Raw genomic sequence first — 17,674 nt, 5'->3', positions numbered from 1 at the left:
TGCCTCTGGGAAAGGTGGTGTGGGAAAGAGGAGAGACTGCTGTTTTTTTAAGCATTGTTGAACTATTAAGCTATTTAGCTACGTACATGCATAACTTCTATTAAAATAAATTTAAAAAATTAAGTTTTGGAATCAAACAGACGTAGAGCTGAATCATGACTTCTTAGCTATACGCCTGGGGCGAGTTAATCTCTGTACCCAAAATTAACAAGGCTAGTCACAGGCTCGTTGTGAAATGAAATGACTCCTAGCACAGGCCTGTGATGGAAGTCCTCTCATACGTATGTTATTCATTTTTTTAAATGTAATCCTTATTCTATGATTTATCTACCATGCACCCTTTCTCAGAAAGCTACTATAGGATGTACTCCGTGAAAAGAAGGAAGTACACCACAAAAGTGGAAAACACAGTGCTGGACCCAGAAACAGGGAGCCCACTGATGAGGCCGAGGGCAGCCTGGGGGGAGGGTGTCTGCGGTGGTGGGTGCCAGGTACTTCAGCTGAACAAAAATTACTGGACAAGCTGGACTGAACTGAGTGTTTAAATTCTGTCAGCAAGTTTGGGGCTGAATTAGTGATGGATACGTAAGACATGCGCAAAAGGAAACACAGGAAAACAAATAGTAATAGTTGTATGAGGAAGGAATGTGATATTGCGGAGCGGTAAGGCCCTGCGTGACTGATACAATGATGTGACAACAGCAGGCGACAGGAGGGCCGAGGCCAAGGAGCAGCGGAGTCCTTGGAAGGAGCTGAAGTCACTGCCCTGGGACGGACTCCGGGACGGCTGAGGTGGGGCTGCTGCTCTGTACACAGCCTTGTACAAGCAGCTCACATTAAGCCGTAACAATCTTACTCAGTTGGAAAATTAAAAACTTAACTGTAAATACAAAGTAAGAAAACCAAAAAGACCAATCAAAGTGAACAGGCTCCTCTTGGGGAGGAGAGGGGGCCCGGACCCCTCCCCACCTGGCCCCCTTGCCTGGCTTCAGCAGAAAGGTGCAAGTCTCATGTCTGAGTCCCAGGGGGCCCAGTGGGTGACTGACCCACTGAGCTGGGCCGGGCAGTAGTCAGGAGACCAGTTCATAGGAGAGCTCTGGTGTCCCAAGCCCTTGAGCCTTCCTTTCCAGACCCCCAGTGGGGCCTGGAGGTCAGCTAGCTCCTTCTCCGCAGGACTGTAGGCTGGACTGGTGCCCCCAAACCCCCAGCGGGTTTCTTCCTCCAGCCTCTTCTCTGTGAGGACGCTGTGTCTCCCTCGCCTGCCACACACGAGGAGGGGCTCAGCCGTTCATGGCAAGGGGCCATCTGCCCGTGGGTACGAGGTGGGCAAGGCTCCAGCCAACCCTTATCAGGGCTGAGTTCAGCCTCAGCATTTGCACGGGCCCTGCGCCTGCCTGGCTCCTTTGCTGGCCCACCATGTGGGTGGGAATGCCCAGGCATGGAGCAGCTGACAAGGTGTGAGCTCACCGAGATGCCCCCATGCTGGACCCAAAATGCAAGGTGTCCAGGAAGTGCCCCAGAGCACCCCCAGACCAGCCCCATCAGCTCTGGCCCTGGCTGGGGCCTCCTCTGCCTAGAACCCAAGCCCTAGGCACTGCTAGGAGGCTGGGGCACAGGGCACCTCGCCGGTCCCCCACTCTGCCCACCCCACCTGCCTCTGCATTCTTGCTCAGGGCTGCCCAAAGCCAGGAGAAAGGAGACCACAGGCAGGAGCTGCCCATCCCACAGCCTGGGGTGCAGGGTGGAGGCTGCAGAGGGAAGAGGGGAGGAGCTGCAGAGATAAAAATAAAACCCCAGAATTGCCTCCTGAGGTCGTGGTTGGGGCCCAAAGGCATCCAAGCCACAAGCAGGATGAGCTCTGCACACAGGCCACTGGAGCAGGAGCAGGGAGACAACGGCTGCCAGGTCCAGGCCCTGCAGGGCAGGGGGGGGTTGGAGGGGGCCGCGGCTGGCTCAGGAGCTGACCTGACAGAGTCAGTGACACCTAGACTAGGGGTCAGCTGTGGTACCACTGACGTTTGGGGCTCGTTATTCGGAGGTGGGGCTGCCCTGTGCACAGAAGGGCATCTGGTAGCAGCCTGGCCTCCACCCGTTGTTGTCAGTGACACCCCACGCTAACAACCAAAATGTCTCCAAATGTGGCCAGGTGCCCAGCTAAGCACTGCTCTGGCAGAATCATGAGACCAGCTGGCCTAGAGGCCGTGGCAGCCTGCCTCCGGTGGGCTGGAGCAGGCAGGCTGGTTGCCAGCCTCCAGGTGTCTGGGAGTGTGGCTCCCTGCACCTTGGAACTCACCGCCCAGCCTCGAATGTGTAACGACGTGGTCTCCCGATTCTCCTCCCACCAGCCAAGGAAGGGTGGGGTGAGCTGTGGGGCAGCAGCTGCTCAGCAGCTGTGGGCACCAGCCAAGGACGCCCCTGCAGAGCGCAGGCAGATTTGGCTCCACGAGGGCAAAGTCCACTCCACCCCAGGGAGGCTCTGCCACTGAGGCCACCCTGGACATGGGACCTGCTCCACCCACAGTGGGGAAACCAAAAACCCGGAAGGATGTCTGTGACCCCAGCTGGAGCCCTTCCGGGCGACAGGGTGCAGACTCGCACTGTCCTGGTCCTCAGTCCACACCCCAGGCTGCCAGGGGCCTGACTGCTGTCCCCTTGGGGCTGCCAAAGGAAGCAGGCCTGCGCCCTCGATCACCGCAGGTCCCCTTCAGGTCATGGCCAGCTTCACCCTCTTCACAATTCACCACACACAGCCCCCCTCCATGAGCCTGCATCCCGGCAGACCCAGCTGTCGGAGCTCTGGCTGGCGCACATAGGGCAGGGGCCCACCTGGCCACCTGAAGCAATGAGTTACCAATGCGGCGACGTGTTTCGTTCCATTCCAGAGAACTGGTGGGGACCCGTGCTCAAGACCTGCTTCATTTGCAGGGAACTCAAACCCCGACCACACACACAATGCCCATACAATGCCACGTTAAAAAACAATAAGGGGCGTGGCCCTTATGGGATGGGGGTCAGGGGGAGGTACCAGCATCATGAACGCCTCAAGGCAGCTCAGCACCGACACAGCCCTGGGACACAGCGGTCAGGGCCAGCCCTGGGACAGAGTCGTCAGGGACCAGGGCAGGTGCTGAGCTCCCCCACGTTTGCCTTTGTGGGGCTCTGACCAGTGTCCTGGGGGCAGCCCAGCCCACCCCACCCCCCAGCCGCTACCGTCAGGGATAATGCCTTCCTCTCCAGCCAGAAGGAATCTGGGGTCCCTGGGGACCACTGGCTCCCGCTAAGGCTCCAGGGCTTGTCCATCTCCATAAGCAGCACCCCTTCCTCAGCCAGCCCCAGCCCTGAACCCGCCAGAGCACACCCTCCAGGCCAATGCCATCCAGGCCTCAGAAAATGGAAGAGGCCAAGCAGCCCACAGCAGGCCAGGGGTGCCCGTCCCACCTGAGCAGGATGCCTCAGAGGATCACTTGAGACCCAGGTCCTCGAAGCCTGCAAGGCACCATCCCCCATCTCTGGGGACACGGGGGCCTTCCCTGCCCTCCCCCATCAGGCCCCCCCATCAGCCCGGGCCCTCCCTGACCCCTAGTGTTGTCCCCCTCACTCGTCACCTATGTGTTCATTAAGAGGCTGCCTACCCCAGTAGAACCTGTGAGCCCAAGGACCTGTTAGCTGTCCCCACAGAATACATTCTCCAACGGTGAGGCTGTCATTTTCGCAGGCCGGGCAGCAGTACAAGGGCCAGCTTGGGGAAGGGACTGCCAGTCTGCCACCCGGGCCTCGTGCCTCCTCTAACAGCAGGGGCTGGCACCAGCCTCGACCCCAAGGTAGCTCACACCAGGCAGAGGGTCCAGGCCGGCAGGAACAGCCGAGCTGTGTGTACTTTTATTGCAGTGGGTCAGCAGCAGCGACACGAGGGAGAGCCCCCGAATCATTTGGCCCTCAGGTATATCTTGGGGGTCTGCCAGCCGGCAGGGGCTTCCTTCAGGCCGGCCTTCAGCCAGATGCGTTTCAGGTCTCGCTCGAACTTGATCTGCGAGGGCAGAAGGAAAGACCACGGACGGGTCGGAGGCTGCGTGGGGCCCTCAGCTACTGTGCCTCGCGCAACCCGGGCCCGGCCCGCGCCCACGCACCTGCTTCCGTTTCAGGCGCCCTTCCCGGACCTTCCGCCGCAGGAAGCGGGTCCTCTTGACCAGCTTGCGGTACTTGTGGTGGTTCATCTTCCGCCGGCGAATCTTCAGGACATTTTTGCACTGCATCTCAGGTGCCCCGGGCACGCCCTCCCCGCCCTGACCGGCCCCTTCCCCCACCGGGCTCGGAGGACACTCGTGGAGCGGGGCTGGCGCCACAGTCCCTGGGGCCCCAGCATCCAGGCTGGGTAGGAGGTAGCGCGAGGTCAGCCAGCTCTCCAGGGGGGTGATGGACATCTTCCTAGGAACCAGCATCTCCTCAAGCTCCAGCTGGACTCCCTGGCCAGGGAGGACAGCGACCCCATTTGGGCCTGTTGGCCGCGCGCTGTAGTGCGGCGCGCAAGCAGGGCTGCCCAGCACTCCTGCGAGAGGCCAGGGCCGACGGAGGCCTGCAGAAACCGAGAGGGCACTTACCAGCCACGGGCCACATCAGTCTGAGCGCGGACCCCAGGCCCGACGGGACTGACTGCGGAGCAGAACGTGCATCACAGACTGGGGGGACGCGCACCTCGTTCCCGGCCTCCACCCCTGCCCACACTTTCCCTTTGTGATACCGACTGTGTCCAGGGCGGTTTGTGGCCAGGCCACGGCCTCCGGCCGGTGAGGCACAGCGCGGAGGGCAGGCGGGCGGCGCAGCCCCACACTCCCGACGCAGAAGCGCACGGCGCCCACCGGTCCGCTCGGGGCCTCTTACCTGCCCGGGGAACGACCCTGAGCAGCTGAGAAGTCGGACGCACCAGGAACATGCTCTGTGGGTGGCGGCGGCCCCAGGTGCTCAGGGGAGCTGGAAACACAGGTGCGTGCCGCGGTCACGCGGAAGCGGCCGACCCCTCGGGCAGCCGCGCGGAGCAGGCAAGGACTGCGGGCTGCGGTCCTGCCCCGCCTGTCGCATCACACCCCGTCACCCTTTCCCCCCGAGGGAACGTCACTGCAAATACCGCTCACTCCCTCAAACGACCTGACCGGGGCACAAACCCCGCCTCCGCCACTCCCCCGCTGCGCGACTCTGGGCAGGTCCCCGACCCTCCTGGGGCTTCAGTTTCACCCCGAGGCATCCACCACGTGGGGCGGTGTCGACCCTCGAACGCACGGAAGGCCGGGACCGGCGCACCACGGCCGCGGGTGGGTCCCAAGCCCCAGGAGAGCACACCGCCTCCGGCGGGTCCCTCGGCTGTCCCCGGACCACGCGGCCCACGGACGCGTGCCCACCCCCTGCAGACCTGACCCATGGGACACAAACTGACCATTCCGCTGCCGCGCTCAGGCACTTCCGGTCCGTTCCTAAACCTTTCCGCAGCCCCGCCCACGGCCGCTCAGCGGTTCCTACGTCCAGCGCCCCCTGGCGCCCTTACGACACCCGACTGCGCATTGGCACAGGCCCCGCCCGGCCCGGAAAGGGACGGTTTCCGGCCAGAGGATCCGCCCCCGCGCACCCAAGCTCGGCAGGTCCGCGGGGCCCTTGCAGAGGCCAGAAAACTACGTCTCCCACAATCCCAAGGTCTGCCGTCTGGGCCTGCGCAACCCGAATTCCTGCGGCGCCCAGACCCGGCAGGGGCCGAGGCAGACGGAAGTGGCCTTTCGGGACTGCGGCAGGGACGTTGTTCCAGCGACGGAAGTGCAGTTCCCGGGGCGCCGGAAGCGGCCGGGCCTGCCGCCCCCGTTGGGGCTGGTGGTGAAGGAGCCCGAGCTGCTGGGCCCGCAGGGCGCGGCCTCCCACACCGCTTCCCCCGGGGCTGGGAGTGAAGGTGGCACACAGGCGTTGGCGGCCTGGGCCGGGCTCCCGCGCCTCGGGCACCTCGGGCACCCGGAGTGCCGTGTCGGGGCCGAGCTGGGCGCCGCCCCCTCCCTATAGCCTGGCAGCCGCCTGTCCTGTCCACCAGGCCGGACAAGTGAAGGCGGCCTACGTCTAACGCGGACAACGCGACGCCTTTGCATATGTAGAATTACTGTACTTTTAAAAGCCAGCTACCCGTGGAAAGGAAAACCAGGGGCTTCCGTGTTTGGACACACACCGAAAGCAGCCCCCGTGGAGGGCTGGGTTTGGCCGAGCCCTTGTTGCCAGCGGGGCACCGCTTCGCCCTAGTCCAGAAAGCCCCTGTGGTCCTCCTTGCTGGGGCCGGCAGGACGGATGTGACCCCCAGAACGGACCTGCCGGGCACCGGTAGGAGGGACGTGGGGCAGAGCCCTGTTGCTGACTGCCCAGAGGCTTGCCCTGCAGGACGGGCCACCAGCGAGTTGGCACGGTAAGTGGCCAGGCCTGGTCACCCCCAAACCCCAACCAAGCTAGCTAAGCAGTGAGTGTTGGACACACCAGTGGCTCCAGGCCCAGCTCTACAACTCGGGTCAAAGATGCCATTCCAGAGGGCCGCTTGGGCTCCCCAAGTAGGAAGGTCTGAGCATGCCTACAAGCACACCTCTCACTCCAACTATTGGGCCCCCAGGATTCTTTGATTTGGTCCTAAGAGTGAGCCACCTGGACCCTACGTAGGGACCTTGTTGCTTTCACATCTTGCCTGTACTGACTCCCAGACATCTTTGTGCAGGTCCACTGGCACCAGCAAGGCCATATCCAGTTGCCTTCCACCTACCTATTGGTTTGGGGAGAGTCAATGCTGGGCACTGACAGGCCCCAACAGCCTTCAATCCTCAGAGCCCACGCAGGACCAGGAAATGGTCCCAAGGCCCACCCTGCACACCTGCACCACCTACCTGCTACCCACTCTGATGGGAGACACTGCCAGCCTGACATGTCACAGGTGTGTTACCAGTGTCCTTCAGGCACAAGCCATTTCGTCCTTCTCAAACCTTTCCTTTGCCCCCAGGGAGCAGGTTTGTCAGAACAAGCAGGCAGCTTGGGCCCACACAAGCCTCGGACAGAAGAGCAGTGTACAGGCACTCGATACAAAGCCCACCTTAAGGAGAGCAGAGGAGGCAGCGCAGACAGACACTGAAATGGGTGCCGCGGGCTGTGCAGTCACTAGCGAGCACAATGACAAACTACGACGTCTTCGATGTTCCAGATATCCTGAGTAGAGAATTGTGTTTATTTAACCACATAAAATGCATATAGGAAACCTTTCTTTAGGAGCTGGTGGCCTGCACTCAGCATCGCAGATAAAAATATACGACTCTCAACACAGATCTAAATACCTTCACATTTAAAAATCAGAATTCTCAGTTTTAAGCTGACAGAATTCAAGTTCTGAGTTTTCATATACAGCTTTAAACTTGTATTAAACACATGTTTATTTACAACGTGGATAGAGAATAAGGGGCTATTAAGGCCATTTTCTCATTGTGAAACACTGCAAAATATGTACATAAGTACCACCTAATATAGGCAAAAGGTTCCGAAGTCATCTTCTCGGTTTGACATCATTGTGTATGGGTCCGGGAGTGAACACAGCCTGTCATTAGCACCGACCCACACCAGCAGCACGTGCACATCTGCTGTGCCAGGGCTGGCATGCGCTGGAGCGGGCGTGCATCGCACCCGCTGGCCTGCGGGCCCCTCACTCCCATCTCCCAATTCATCACAAGGTCCAGAGTCCACAACCATTTACCAAGGGTCGCTCTGCAGGGCCGGTCACGCTGAGGTGTACATGCCAAGGATGGAAGGACAGCCCTCCGGGACCCCACACCTCACCTCCGATGCCTGCTGTGCCCAGGGTGGTCCCGCTCGTAGCGATGGCCTGTGCGCTCGTAAGACCGTGAACGCTCCCGTCGCTGATCTCTATAGTAATGACTTTTCTTCTTGTATTTTCCAGAACTGTCTGCCCGCTCCCGTGAGCGGCTCCGAGAACGGGAGGAGCTGCAGCTCCGAGACCGGTGTGGCTTCTGGGCGGGGCACTTGCAGTCCCTGGATTTCCGGTAGCCCCTCACCTTGGAGCCTTTGTAAGGTGCGCCGCGGGGTGCCTGTCTGGGTGGTGAGTCGCTGCGGCTCCGCGAGCGGCTCTGCGACTTGGAGCCACCGGAAGTGGAGCCGCTGTCGCTTTTCCTGTGGAGGCAGCAGCACCAAGCGGGTGACCACCTGCCCACCTCCCTGGGGAAACGCCCACCCGCCAGGTGCAGGCCCCAAGTGACCCCAGGCAGCACACACCTCCTCTTAGGGGAAGCGGACCTCGACGGGGACCTCGAGTAGCTCTGCTCTCGGCTCCGGCTCCGGCTCCCTCGCCCCTTCGGCAAGCTGAGGATGGGGAGCGGTTACTGACCCAGTTACAGTCACCCCAGTCAACCCTCCGGCCCGAGGGGGCACACACGCAGCACTCACCCATTCACGGGGCCGCCAGCCTGGGCTTGCTTCCCGCCCTCCACTTTCCTCTTGGCGTTCTTCAAAGGGAGCGGGGAAGCCTTGTTTCCTTTACCTTCCTTGGGGGATTCTGCTAGAGTAAAGTACAAGCAGCTCACACAGACCACCAGAAAGCTGCCCTGATTCAGGACCAGTGAGCAGAGCAACACAAAGCCACTTCTATGGTGGATTAAGTTCCTGTTCCCAGCCTGACTCACCTGCCCTTGGGCTGGGGACAGGCATCATGCTTGAACTCTAGGGCCTAACAGTACAATCTACTGCTGCAGATTTATACGGTTTCCATTAAAAGACAAGCTAACTGGGTAGAAAACAAAGAAAGCAAATGCCTTTATGAGCCCGTCCCACTTCAAAGACCACCCACCAAGTGTTTGGTGTGGACCCTGGGCCTGCAGTGTGCCATCCTGAGAGGTCTAGAGGAAAGGAGGGCTGCCCGTGCACTCACCTGGCTTGGGGGCAGGTGAGAAGCCAGCAGTGCCATCCAGGACTTGGGGGCCGCCGGGCAGCAGGCCCCGGGCTTGCACCTTTGCCTCCTCAATGGCGTGCTTCCGCTTCTCCACCTCACTTTCCAGGTGTGTCAGATCAACCTGTCAAACCAAAACCGTCTACTCAGAACCAGATGCTCCTAGTCAGACAGCCGTACACATCACATGAAAACACACAGACGAACCTTTTTCCGAGTGTAAAGCTGCAGGGTTTTTAAGCATATTTCTTGGATTTCTTCTTCAGTTGCTCCAAACAAAAGAAACCAATGGGGACGACTGGGCAAAGGGATCTGCAAACACAAATGCCATCACTGTCATACTTGTCCTCATTCGCACGGCAGTAAAAACAAGTGTGCTGGTCAAGAAGGCGGCTTCTTTGTGGCACCAGTGGGCACAGCTGGAAGGACAGCACACACATTCAGTTAGGCTGGGACCCTGCCGAGTGGCACACTGACCTCCAGGGTCCGGGCAGCCAGATAAATGCAGGCGCAGGCGATGCTCTCAGGCTGGAACCTTACGAAGACGTCGGTGCGAAGGCTGTCGTTCATGTAATTCCTGAAAACCAAAGGCAGAATTCAACACCCTGGGCAGTCCGGAGCCCCTCTGCATCCTCGAGCAGGGACTCTCCTCTACGAGGCCTCCTGCTAGGACCCAGCGCTACACAGCCCTGAGACTCTCGAGTTCAGGGGGAAACATTCTAACTGCCTTTTCTGATACAGGACAGGAAGGCAGGGAAATCATTGAAAAAAATGTTTAAGCTGGCTGAATGTCAGACAATACGTGTTGCTATGAAAGAGAACCAACTTTAACTTGACTTTTCCCTCTCAATGTTTGGGCTGCTGTCATGCAAAGCACAATACCTCAGAAAGAAAATGCCTACTTGCAGGGGTTAGAAAAGTATTTGATTAAAGAAAGCTAAGTGCTCCAAATCCACAGTGCAGAGGGACATGCAAACTGAAAGGGACAGGCTGAGCACAAAGCTTCCTGAGACGCGCAGTCTTCTTGCGTTCCTTCTCCTCAAGGAGGCCTGCGTTCACAGCCTGGCCTCCTCCTTCCACGAGTGAGTCCGCTTGGCAAGGAGGACGCCCTTGGGTGCATGGGGTCATCATGCAGAGGAAGGCTCAATGCCAAAGGGAAGTCCTCTTCTCAGGCTTATCAAATAACCGTTTCCAAATTGTCCCATGTCAACAAGGAGTCTTAAAATGAACATGCATAGAATCAGACAAAAGGCAACAAAATACTGCAAGTTTCACCACGATCAGTACATTGAAAAACTTTATCGAACTTTAAAAGATACAGAAATACAAAACATTTGCATTTTTTAAAAAGTTGAAGGGTTTTAAAATTGGCTACATTTAACATTTTCTTTTATATATGTTTCTGTAAGCTTTAAGAGACCAAAATCAGACCTCATATTACTAACTTTATTGGAAACACAAAGGATTAATGAGAAAACAGCTGAACAGGTCATATATTTACTGTTCCCAACACACCCCAATTATGGCAAGCCTTGTCAGGCTGCCCCACAGACAGGCTGCCATGCTGGCACTGGACTGAGAAGCCCCCGCCCCGTGGCTTTGCCTTAAACCCGGGAGAAGGGGACACTCACACCCACTCAGAGAGCTCGCAACGACAGAGCCCACGTGTGCCGACCAGCGGCAGTGGCCCACATGACAGCACCAAGGCCGTGCGGACAGTGCTGCAATTGAACAGTTCAAACAGTTTACAAACATCACCCTCAGTAACTTCTCTGGTTCTAATAAGTTTTCAGTACTCAAATAGTGGTAATAACATTAACCCATTAACTTTTAAGTACTAAAACAAAACAAAATCCTCAAAACATATACTTAAACGTACTGCTATATTTCAAATATTACAATATTACAAGTGTCCATGGAATGATTTAAAGATGCATACCGTTCACTAGAACATGTCAACTCTCAGCTGCTGAAAAGAGCAACTTTAGAAAGCCCGGAAATAATGACATCATCCCATACTGAGGTCTGAATTCCCATCAGCCAATTTGTATAGCTTTTCATAGAATTTTTTTAAAAAGGAAGGTACTGCATCTTTATTGCACAGGTACAGCAGTTTCAAAAGGACACAATTCAAGTCAAGACAGTTACCAACTCTGATCCATCCAGTTACCAAAGCAGACAGAGGATTAACAAGAAGCACACGCGTCAGAGCCGCAGCAGCAGTCGGCCAGCACTACACTACCGTGTGCGTGCCGCCGTCTAGAGCCAGCCTTCGGCGGACAGCTGCACCGGATTGGCTGCGGACGGCCGCTGTCCCTGCACCAAAGCGCTTGGACAGCAGAGGAGAAGTCTTAGTCACTTACCCTCAGAGGCTACCCTTTGATTGAAAGAGTACAGAAAAGAAAAGTCAAAATAGGTTCTCTATTACACATAGCACCAGACAATTCAGGCAGCATAATACGACCCCTACAGACTTAACTCCGCGGGAAAAATAAACCCAGCACTGAACTATTACTTCAGGCTTTGCTTCTAGCATATGCAGTGTTAAAACCCATCCCTGCAGTTGCAGACAAACTCTACCCCCATCTCCCAGGGTCCACTTTAATAGGCAGTTAGAAGTGACTGCACTGCGTCCACGGTCGTGTGCCAAGGCAATAGCGCCCAAAGGGAAGCCCGCTGAGTGCTCCCGGGGCAGTGGGGGAGGGTATGGGCCACCTTACCGTTACACCAGTGCCCAGTATTTTGGGAGGCTGGACTTTACACAGCAGGAACACTGGGCACTCGGACAACTCCAGCCCACAACCAAGTCATGGGACCAACTACCCACTGCCCAAGTGCCTCAAATCAACATATTCCTGCACTGCCCTTGCTGGTCCCATAAAACAAGGAAGGTCAACTCACCATGAGGTCTGGACCAGGTGTTGGTTACGCTCACACTCTAACACCTGAAGGTACATAACGATTATCTGGAAGATATGGGTCAGGCAGTTATTACCAAGAACCTTGAGGACACAGAATTCAGAGCTTGGGGGCGTCCATGCAGCAAATAAGAGCCTCATGCTAGATCCCAGGGTGGCTCCTGGTCACAGGGTGGTGTACCGCTCAGCTGGAGGAGTTTTGGCCAACGCGCCTGCTACCTGCTTTGGCAGCCCCGCAGCACAAAAACACAGGGAGCAGGCTGCACTCACAGAGGAAGGCCTCGCCTAAATGGCCGTTTTCACTCTCCTCTTCCACACATTTTCACCAGTGGTATCAGCCTGCCCTAAACATCTCTACGTCCCAGTCACCAACTTACACAAAACATGGTGTGAAAACACTTTCGGCAAATGAAGAAAAGCTCTTAAATCTATGGTGAGTAATTTACCGAGACACTGAATTAATGCCAGAAGGTCAAATGAGAGAGAAGATATAAGGAAACCCATCAGTGAAAGGAGATGAAAGCAAAGATGCAAACATCAATGTTTTAAAAATGAGTAAGTATAACACAGGAGGAGCCCGTGGTATATTGTACAGCAGCCACGCTCAACGAATGCTTGCTGCAAAACTGCTGTAGTTCATTTCCAAATAAAAGAGTTCAGAATTTTTCCAATTCCCCCGTAAGAGGAGATAAGGCATTAAAGCAATTTAGAAAATTAGCTGTTGAGAAAGAAAACGTAATCTGACAGATTCCATTTTTATACGTTTACCACTATTTTTGAAAGTTCAAACTCATCAGATGTCATTTCCAAAACTCTTGAAAACAAACTATTAAAATGAACAGATAACACAAGAAAACTACTGAGTGAAGATTATTCTCGGATTACAGGTGTAAATGGAAACCAAGTCAGAGACATCTAATCCTCCCCAGCGTTTTCAGTCTCGGGGAGGATGGAGTAGGGACTTGGGGCTCATGGGGCACGGGGCCTCAGACCCACCTTATGAGGGTGCTTCACATGGACACAGAAACCCAGCTCTTTGAGAACTCGTCTTTCTGCCTTTATGATTTGGTTCTTTAAGTTAACGTAATCTTGATCCAACAGTAGCGGCCCAGGTTTCCTACAAAGACAAAGCACGTGGTCTGCAAAAGGGTCAAACAAGCAAACTTGCAACTCTCCCAGCCGCCTCCAAACCGCGAGACTCGACTGTATAGTAAATACCACAAAACAGATGTAGCTAACCAGTTCATTTCCTTTAACTAACTAGCCCACAAAGCCTTCCTCAAACCTCAACACTAACCCACTTATCCGCTCTCAACAACCATCCCTTTTTTCTCAGAGAAACAGCTCTCCAGAGCATGATAAACATTGCCTGTATTTATGAATAAAAAATTATGGGGAAAAAAACTGTGTACTCAATAAAGATTTCCTGTGTCATTATTTATGAAAAAATGAACATGGCCTGAGCATAAGGAGGGTCTTGAGACCTCACTGCGCAAGTATCAAATGCCCGTCATCTGGCTAAAGATACAAGTGTGCGCGCCGAGGATGAATGAGACCACAGAACCAACGGAAGCATAGCATGCACTGCAAACGACCTCCACTACGGTTAGGAGCGTAATGTCTGGGAAAGGTCTAGGCTGTGGCACCCATTTCAGGGGCACAGGGCCACGTCTGGAGAAGTCTGGGCTGTCAAATGGAGAGAAAAGCGGTTTGCATCTCGTGTATAGATAGAGCCAGGCATGCCGCTAAACAGCCAACAACAAACAGGACAGTCCCCACAACAGAATCAACCAGCCCCAAATGCCAACGGTGCCGAGGCTGAGAAGCCAGTTCTAGAGCAAAGACTGACCTAGGGACTAGGAAACCAATGGCAGCAAAGGTGCAGCCACAGTGCCTGGTCCCTTTGCACATTCCCGTCTCTACTGGGTAGCCCCTGGGCACCAGGCCCTCTTCTGGACCCAAGTTTAAAAACCTCATACCCTGAATTCTCCTTCAGAACAGTTAGTATAACTTAGAAGCCCCAAAACTGCAGAGCCATGTATGACAGATCTGACAAGGTCTCACTTTTTTTCTCTTAGATGCCGAAGGCGATGAAACACGTTCATGACATCCCGGATACGTCTTGGAGCCTCTTCTATTTTGGAGGCCAGGTGAACACAGGCCATTGACACGTGCTGAAACGTAAGCATTGCGACACGCAGATGTTTGTTCCAATCCGGAAGGCCTCCGACAGCTTAAGGAGGGGCATTAGGAGCCCAGAGCAGACACCCCCCGAGCAAAGGCCAGCTGGGGGGCTGCTCCCCACCCAGTACGAGGGCTGCTCTCAGGTCCAGCGCGCTTACGGGAACGGGGACAAGGACTCGTTCCTCCGCGCACCACGCAGGAACCACCAACCCAGGTTCCCTCCCAACGTATTTCTACGGGCAAGACACACAGCAGCCCCTTACCTCCATGGAGTGCTTCACGAAGGACTTGGTGTAGAAAAACCGCTGGAACAAAACCTGCCCGGTAGCCATAGCCACCTGGAAAACAAGAAACGTTCCATCATCTTCAAACGCACAATTAGAGGATTTCGCAGGCAGTCACCGCGTTCGTGGGACTCCGGGCACAAGCCCAAACTGAAACGTTTCCCCCGCCAGCGGCTCTGCGTGCCCGCGCCGGGCCGGTGGCGGCGACGCGCTGGGACCGCGTCCCGGGCGGGGTCGAGGCCGGGGGTCGGCGCTGGGCGGGCCCCTCCGCCAACAAAGGGCCGGCCGCCGCCCCCCGCGCCGGCGCGGCGGTTATCCAGGGCCGGGCTCGCGGCTGCGCCCTCACCTGCGGCAGGCGAAGCAGGATGCCGGCCGCCTGGATGAGCTCGCAGCCCACCACGCGGAGGTCGGTTTCCGTGTCGGTGTCCAGGCCACTCGACATGGACGGCGTGAAGCGGAGCTTGTCGTCAGGCAGGAGGCAGTTCTCCAGGGTGATGAGCACCCCGGAGTACAGCCGGTCCCCGATCAGCACCCCGTGAGACCCGGGGGCTGCGCTCCCCGAGCCCGGGGTGCCGGCCGCTGCCGCGGGGGCCCCTGGCCCCGGAACGCCGGCCGCGGCCGTCGCAGCCGCCGCCGCCATTTTGTGCCGCCGACTCCTCTTCGGGCTTCTTCCCGACAGGGCGGCTCCTCCTGACGTTCCACGGCCGTGTCTGCCCCACCCAGCGAAGTGCCATTGGTTCGGCCGGCGGGAGGCCCGGCGTCACCTTGCTGCGATTGGCCGTGAGGCCTGCCCGTCAGCGTAGCGGCCTCCGCCGGAACCCGGCGTGGGTGGGGAAAAGCTCATTACCCAGGGGGCCCCGCGGCGCGCAGGCGACGCTGCGGCCTGAGCCTCGACCCGGAAGCAGTGGTTGCAGGTGCCGCCCCGGGCCATCCTGGCGTGTCTGTACCTTCCTCACAAAAACTGGAGAGCTTGTGAGGCCTCCACCGCAGCCCCAAGGCTTTCTTCAGGGTCCAGCTGATCCCGACGCAGTTCGCGGGCGTCCCCCCGGCGGTGGGGCTGGGCGGGGCGACCCCTGCCCAAGGGCGCGAACAGGATTTGGCAGCTGTCCTTCCATTGGGTTGGGTCCCACGAGCCTGGTGGGAGCCCGGTGGTCCAAGGCTTGCGTGGAGGGGTGTGGCCGCGGAGGACCCTGGGAGGTGTCGGGTGTCAACTCAGTGACGGCCTGAACCGAGGCCGCGGTGGGGACCCCCTGGGGAGGAGCCGGCGCGGAGAGCGCGGGCTGCGGCGTGGCGCTGGGGCCCCTCCCGTCCCGGGACCGCGTCGTCGGGGGCCGGCCGCTCGGCCCTGGCTGCCCGTGCGGGACTTGAGTCTTCCCTTTCCCCGAATAAATCCCTTCTGCGGACGGTACACCTTGTGGGCTTTTTGTCCGTAGTCGGCACCGTGGGGCTCGTCGGGCATCCGGAGAAGACCCCCCGGGCTCCCGGGCTCCCGGGCTCCGGGGCAGACGGGCGTGGCGCCCGCAGAGCCGCCTGCGACGGCTGCCTTTCTCCCCGGCTGGCTCGGGAGGTAACGGTGAGTTTTCTCCCGAACCCCAGCTTCTGCTCTGTGCGTTTTTAAGAAACGTTGAAGTCGACGTTTCTACAAAGCCGATGGCAGCATGGGATCGCGGGGAGGGGACCAGGCTGGCATGCCCCTGGGACTTTATCTGCAAACAGCGAGAGCCGTCGGGAGGTTATGCGTTTATGAACCCCCTGACTGCACGCACCGTCCACCTCGTCATCAGTTGTACAGGCACGCGGGGATAGTGACCGGCAGCCTCGTGGTTTGGGGGTCACCTCACAGCAGTGCTGTCACGTTCGTAGTAGAGAAGCAGGTGCCTTAGTAGTTACGTTGCTATAGTTACCCGGAACTTCCACCGGGACTAATGCCCCTGTGAGAATGGTGGGAAAGGAGTTGTTTCCTCTTGTCTGGAAACCCCAGGAAACAGCTTGTGTCTCATCGGCTGTGCCTGGGCTGCTTGTCCATCTGCTGAACAGTGACTGGCCCGAGAGGGAAAAGCTGATGGCTCTAGCCAGTCATGGCCAGGCCCTGGAACTGGGGACAGTGCCATGGCACCCCAGCCTCTGGGAAGGGAAACCCAAGTCCGGTGGCTGGAGGGGGAGAGGGTGCTGGGAGCACCCCAGTTGTTTCCACACCCCGTCATCTTCCACTGAGCAGAAAGAAAAGCCAGCCCTCCGCAGCAGCCTGTTGAGCACGCACCAAAAGGCTCTGGGTGACCACCCTGTTGCCAATTCAATGGCATTTACTGCAGTGACAGGCTTTGAGCAGCCTGTGTGCATGGCCAGGCATCGCACTGGGTGCATGCGACAAATGCCAGTGCACACAGCTCATCCCTAGGCCTCCAATATCTGCAGTCACTTAGTGGCCATCATTAGACATGATGACAAGTCAGAGGACGGGTCTTAGGCAGCCAGTGCACAAGTTGGAGCAGGAAGAGACGTTGGCCCAGTGAGGATACAGGAAAGTGGACAGATTCAAGAGATCACCAGGCAGCACGTGGCCAGGATTTGACTGGCGGTGTGGGGTCGGAGGTGGGTGCTGAACCTGAGGGAGGAACCCAGAATAGGGGACTGCTGCCAAAGAATGGATGGTGTCATCAAAGCACCTAGCACGGGAACATTAAGAGTGGGGGAAGGTGGGCACTGCCAGATAAATGCAGGCGTCATCTGCAAGCAGACCAAATGCTACTGTGGGCCTGAAGAGCTTTCCTGGGGCAACTGATGAGGAAGCAGGGAGGTCAGAGCCTGGAGGGCAGTGAAGGAGGGGAGAGTGCACGGTGCTTGGGGATCAAGGGCTGATAGTCCATCGGGTTTGGTTCCAGGAGATGCCTTTGGTGAGAGCTGTTGGGGCAGTGGGGCGGACTGCAAACCCAGTGACAGGAGGCTAAAGGTGGAGAGCAGAGCGGGGCTGACAGGGAGAGCACACTTGGGCTGGAAGGGGCTCACAATAGACGAGGCTGACAGTGGAACCAGCTCCCTCAGAGGGCAAAGGGGAGGCCCTGGCCCTGGGTGGGAGGGGCACGTCGTCCATGTCCTCTAGATGGCCGTGGCCAAAAGCACAGGGAGGTGTCGGGCTGGCAGAGCTGCTCTGAGGCCCTGTTAGTGGAGGGAGCATGCTGAGAATGATTCCTGGGCTTGATTGAACTTAATGAATTAGTGTCTGGGGGAGGGACCTCACTAGGTAATCTGATGGGCAGCCAGCCTGCGGGGGTGAAGGTGAGATGGACCAGACAGCAGGGAAACTGAGGCTGGCACTGGGCATGGCTGAAAAGCTG

The 17,674-nt window shown here is 57.4% G+C and overlaps 2 protein-coding genes across 12 annotated transcripts; both read right to left on the bottom strand.

The window, feature by feature from the left end:
* Positions 1–3,838: 3,838 nt before the first annotated feature.
* AURKAIP1 (aurora kinase A interacting protein 1) lies at positions 3,839–5,569 on the bottom strand. 7 transcript variants are annotated; one of them, XM_081057789.1, is made up of 4 exons: positions 5,429–5,569; positions 4,879–4,968; positions 4,128–4,573; positions 3,839–4,027 (listed from the first exon to the last, which is right to left on the bottom strand). In XM_081057789.1, exons 2-4 carry the CDS (start codon positions 4,928–4,930, stop codon positions 3,926–3,928), a joined length of 600 nt encoding a protein of 199 aa, XP_080913915.1. In that variant the 5' UTR covers positions 4,931–4,968; positions 5,429–5,569; the 3' UTR covers positions 3,839–3,925. The 7 variants fall into 7 exon arrangements, with proteins under 7 accessions (XP_080913915.1, XP_080913912.1, XP_080913910.1 ...); XM_081057786.1 differs by having other exon boundaries at positions 5,123–5,431; XM_081057784.1 differs by lacking the exon at positions 5,429–5,569 and adding an exon at positions 5,230–5,427.
* Positions 5,570–7,193: 1,624 nt separating this feature from the next.
* On the bottom strand, positions 7,194–15,008 carry CCNL2 (cyclin L2). Of its 5 annotated transcripts, none has more exons than XR_013993881.1 (12): positions 14,686–15,008; positions 14,319–14,393; positions 13,936–14,045; positions 12,868–12,988; positions 11,851–11,919; positions 10,585–10,674; positions 9,431–10,171; positions 9,161–9,265; positions 8,936–9,077; positions 8,455–8,563; positions 8,284–8,370; positions 7,195–8,181 (listed from the first exon to the last, which is right to left on the bottom strand). XR_013993881.1 is itself a non-coding variant. In XM_081057782.1 (11 exons), exons 1-11 carry the CDS (start codon positions 14,977–14,979, stop codon positions 7,827–7,829), a joined length of 1,566 nt encoding a protein of 521 aa, XP_080913908.1. In that variant the 5' UTR covers positions 14,980–15,008; the 3' UTR covers positions 7,194–7,826. The 5 variants fall into 5 exon arrangements, 3 of the variants coding, with proteins under 3 accessions (XP_080913908.1, XP_080913909.1, XP_080913907.1); XR_013993882.1 differs by having other exon boundaries at positions 7,209–8,181; positions 8,455–8,566; XM_081057782.1 differs by lacking the exon at positions 10,585–10,674 and having other exon boundaries at positions 7,194–8,181; positions 8,455–8,566; positions 9,431–9,530; positions 11,855–11,919.
* Between the last annotated feature and the right edge of the window lie 2,666 nt (positions 15,009–17,674).

This window comes from Rhinolophus hipposideros (genome assembly GCF_964194185.1).
Source record: "Rhinolophus hipposideros genome assembly, chromosome: 8".
Lineage (NCBI taxonomy): Eukaryota > Metazoa > Chordata > Mammalia > Chiroptera > Rhinolophidae > Rhinolophus > Rhinolophus hipposideros.
The sequence above is the reverse complement of the archived record's forward strand: the minus strand, read 5'-3'. Positions and strand labels throughout refer to the sequence as shown.

Coding starts and splice junctions, on each gene's coding strand:
- AURKAIP1 (XM_081057784.1), bottom strand. CDS start 5,413: ATGGGTCAGGTCTGCAGGGGGTGGGCACGCGTCCGTGGGCCGCGTGGT. Junction 4,969..5,229: donor CACGTGGTGGATGCCTCGGG/GTGAAACTGAAG, acceptor CTGTGTTTCCAG/CTCCCCTGAGCACCTGGGGC. Junction 4,028..4,127: donor GGCGCCTGAAACGGAAGCAG/GTGCGTGGGCGC, acceptor CTGCCCTCGCAG/ATCAAGTTCGAGCGAGACCT.
- CCNL2 (XM_081057781.1), bottom strand. CDS start 14,979: ATGGCGGCGGCGGCTGCGACGGCCGCGGCCGGCGTTCCGGGGCCAGGG. Junction 14,394..14,685: donor TCCTGCTTCGCCTGCCGCAG/GTGAGGGCGCAG, acceptor CTTGTTTTCCAG/GTGGCTATGGCTACCGGGCA. Junction 14,046..14,318: donor TCGTGAAGCACTCCATGGAG/GTAAGGGGCTGC, acceptor CTTACGTTTCAG/CACGTGTCAATGGCCTGTGT.